This window comes from Pteropus medius, unplaced genomic scaffold (assembly GCF_902729225.1).
Source record: "Pteropus medius unplaced genomic scaffold, Ma_sr-lr_union100, whole genome shotgun sequence".
Classification (NCBI taxonomy): domain Eukaryota; kingdom Metazoa; phylum Chordata; class Mammalia; order Chiroptera; family Pteropodidae; genus Pteropus; species Pteropus medius.
The window spans coordinates 14,442,652-14,445,072 of record NW_024354503.1 but is presented as its reverse complement, the minus strand read 5'-3'; the positions used below and the strand labels follow the sequence as shown (position 1 = coordinate 14,445,072).

General features: G+C 58.5%; 1 protein-coding gene across 1 annotated transcript in view; it reads left to right on the top strand.

The window, feature by feature from the left end:
* The first annotated feature begins 17 nt into the window (after positions 1-17).
* The window catches only part of TMEM151B (transmembrane protein 151B), a 9,405-nt gene continuing 7,001 nt past the window's right edge, over positions 18-2,421 (top strand). The window contains exon 1 of the mRNA XM_039854415.1: positions 18-140. Coding sequence (XP_039710349.1) covers positions 18-140 — 123 coding nt within the window. The remainder of the gene's footprint in view (positions 141-2,421) is intronic.

The window sequence follows — 2,421 nt, the reverse complement described above, 5'->3', positions numbered from 1 at the left end:
CGCGCCCCCTCTACGCCATGTCCCCACCTGGCTCGGCCGCGGGAGAGAGCGCCGGCGGCGGCGGCGGCGGCGGTGGTGGCGGCCCCGGGGTCCCGGAGGAGCCCACGGCGGCAGCGGACGAGGGCCCCGCCCGAGAGGAGGTGAGAGCCAGAGGCACCCCTTTCCCCGGCGCGGCCACAGCCTGGACCCCCATCCCCCGCCACGCGCGGTCCCCGCCAGTTCCGCCGCAACGCGGCCAGCGCCCCGCACCCCGAGCCAGCCGCAGTCCCGCACCGCTGCCCCAACCCGGCAGCGGGAGCTGTCCGCCGTGGCTGGGAAGGGGCTGCGCCATGGGGAAGGAGCTCAGGGGAGGGGAGATCCCAGGCCCAGGGGAGGGGCACTTGGGGCAGGCCTACATAGACCCCCGGGCGGATGCAGGGTGGTGACCATCACTATCTGCCTGGTAGGGGCCTGAGAGAAGAACCCAGGAAGAGAACGGCTGGCTTGTGGCAGGGAATTACAGAGGGAGGCGGATGAGGCCATCAGAGGGAAAATGTTATTCTGCACACAGTGGGGTTCCTGGAAGTCAAAATGTGTGACAGGACACCTCCCTCATTGGAGTGTGTGTGTGTGGGGATGCCACCCTCTCTCCCCACAAAGATCACACAGCTGCTCACACCCTGCTCCTGGGAGGCCTGAGGCCGAGAATCTCCTTCAGGTGTTGCCCAGGCCTTCAGCACCATCCTCCACACTGGTGGTTCTTGGAGGCTGGTAGGAGACTTGCACCTGTTCTGGTGTGAGACTTGAGATTGTGTGGAGAGAACTACCCAGAACACCCACATCCCATGCCACTTTCGTGCACACACACACACACCGCTGGGGAGCAGAAGCACACAGGCAATGAGCCTGCAGGTTGGTGCCTCAGGTGTGCTGCACTACTACACACCGAGTGCACTGGGACAGCTTTGGCATTGGTGCCTTCCCCTACCTCCCCGGGACAAAAAGGCTCCCACTGAGCTCTAACTCATCTGGTTTTGTTTTGTGCCTTGTGCTGTTTCCTAGGCACTTCCACACCTCACTCATGAGCAGATCTCTTTCTTTTGTTTTGCCACCAGGAAGTTGAGGCCCCTATTACATATGCCCCTCTTTTACACATGCTTTTCTCCCTTCCCAGCTAACCTTTTCCAGGTCACGCGAGTCCACAGATTGAAGATGGTGAGGATCTCCAGCAGGAGGAGAGGGGTGTTTTTTGGGATTCTTAAAGCTAGGCAGTAGGGAGAAGTGGGAAAGCCCAGGCACCACCAGAAATCCAACTCAGTACCAACTATGAAGTGGCTGCTGTGTGCCAGCACCATGGTAGGCAGCCAGGGTACAAAGAAGACAGGGCCCTGCCTTCAGGAGCACCCAGTCTAGTGGCAGAACCAGACATGTAAACAAATCACTGGGGTGACCGTGGGACAGAAGGCACCAGGTGCTTTAACAGGCTAACAGGCCCTGGGAGAGCACCAAAAATCATTTTCCCTTGACAGATGGCTGGGCTGCAAACCTCTTCTTTTCTACCCCTAACCCCCATCCCACATCCCCTGTCCCCAGCCACATGCCTCTGCCCTCCTAGATATCTCCTCTGGGACTGCCTTCTGCTCAGGGACACCAGCTCCCTCTCTCCCATCTTAGAACAGGGGAAGGATGTTAGGGTGCAGAAGGGGAGACTCATAAGGGGTTTGGGGTCTAGAATGTGGGGAAGGAAACAGGGCCTGGGGTTTCCTGGGACCCCCCTCCAAAGGAGGTATGAGGCTAATTGTCTGTGATGGACATAGAGGTGGGTGGATCAAAGAAGCGTGGTTCCTCCAGAACACAGGCCTGAAAGAATCTAGAATAAGTGAGGGCCCCACCTGTTAAGTGGGAAGATGATGTCAGCGGAATACTTGGAAGGGGTTGGGGCTGGGGACCTGCCTTCGCTAATGCCTGTCTGTCCTCCCCTATCTTCCCCATCCACACCTCCTCCTATTTCACTGCCATCTTTGTGTCTGTCTTTGGACTCTTTCTCTGGGTGCCATCCTACACATCTGTGTCTTCTCTGCCACCTGGGCCTCCTCCCTCCATCTCTGGCTCTGATCCGCTTCTGCTTCTTGGGCTGTCTCTCTCTTTGCACTTCCCTATATTGGCATTCTGTTCCCTTTTCCTGTCCCCATGGCTCACTCTGGATCACTTCTGTGTTCATCCCTGGTCCTTGGCTCCCCTCTCTCCACACTCCTGTCTGTCTCTGTCATCTCTGGTGCTGGCCTCTGCCCCTCCATCCCTGCATCCATCTCTGTGCTGGATCCTGCCACTCTGTCTTACTTTCCTCCCATCTTGGCCCCTTGCCCTGCTCCTCTGAGCAGCAGCGTCCCATTCAGCCCTCTTTCACCAAGTCTCTCTGCCGTGAGTCCCACTGGAAGTGCC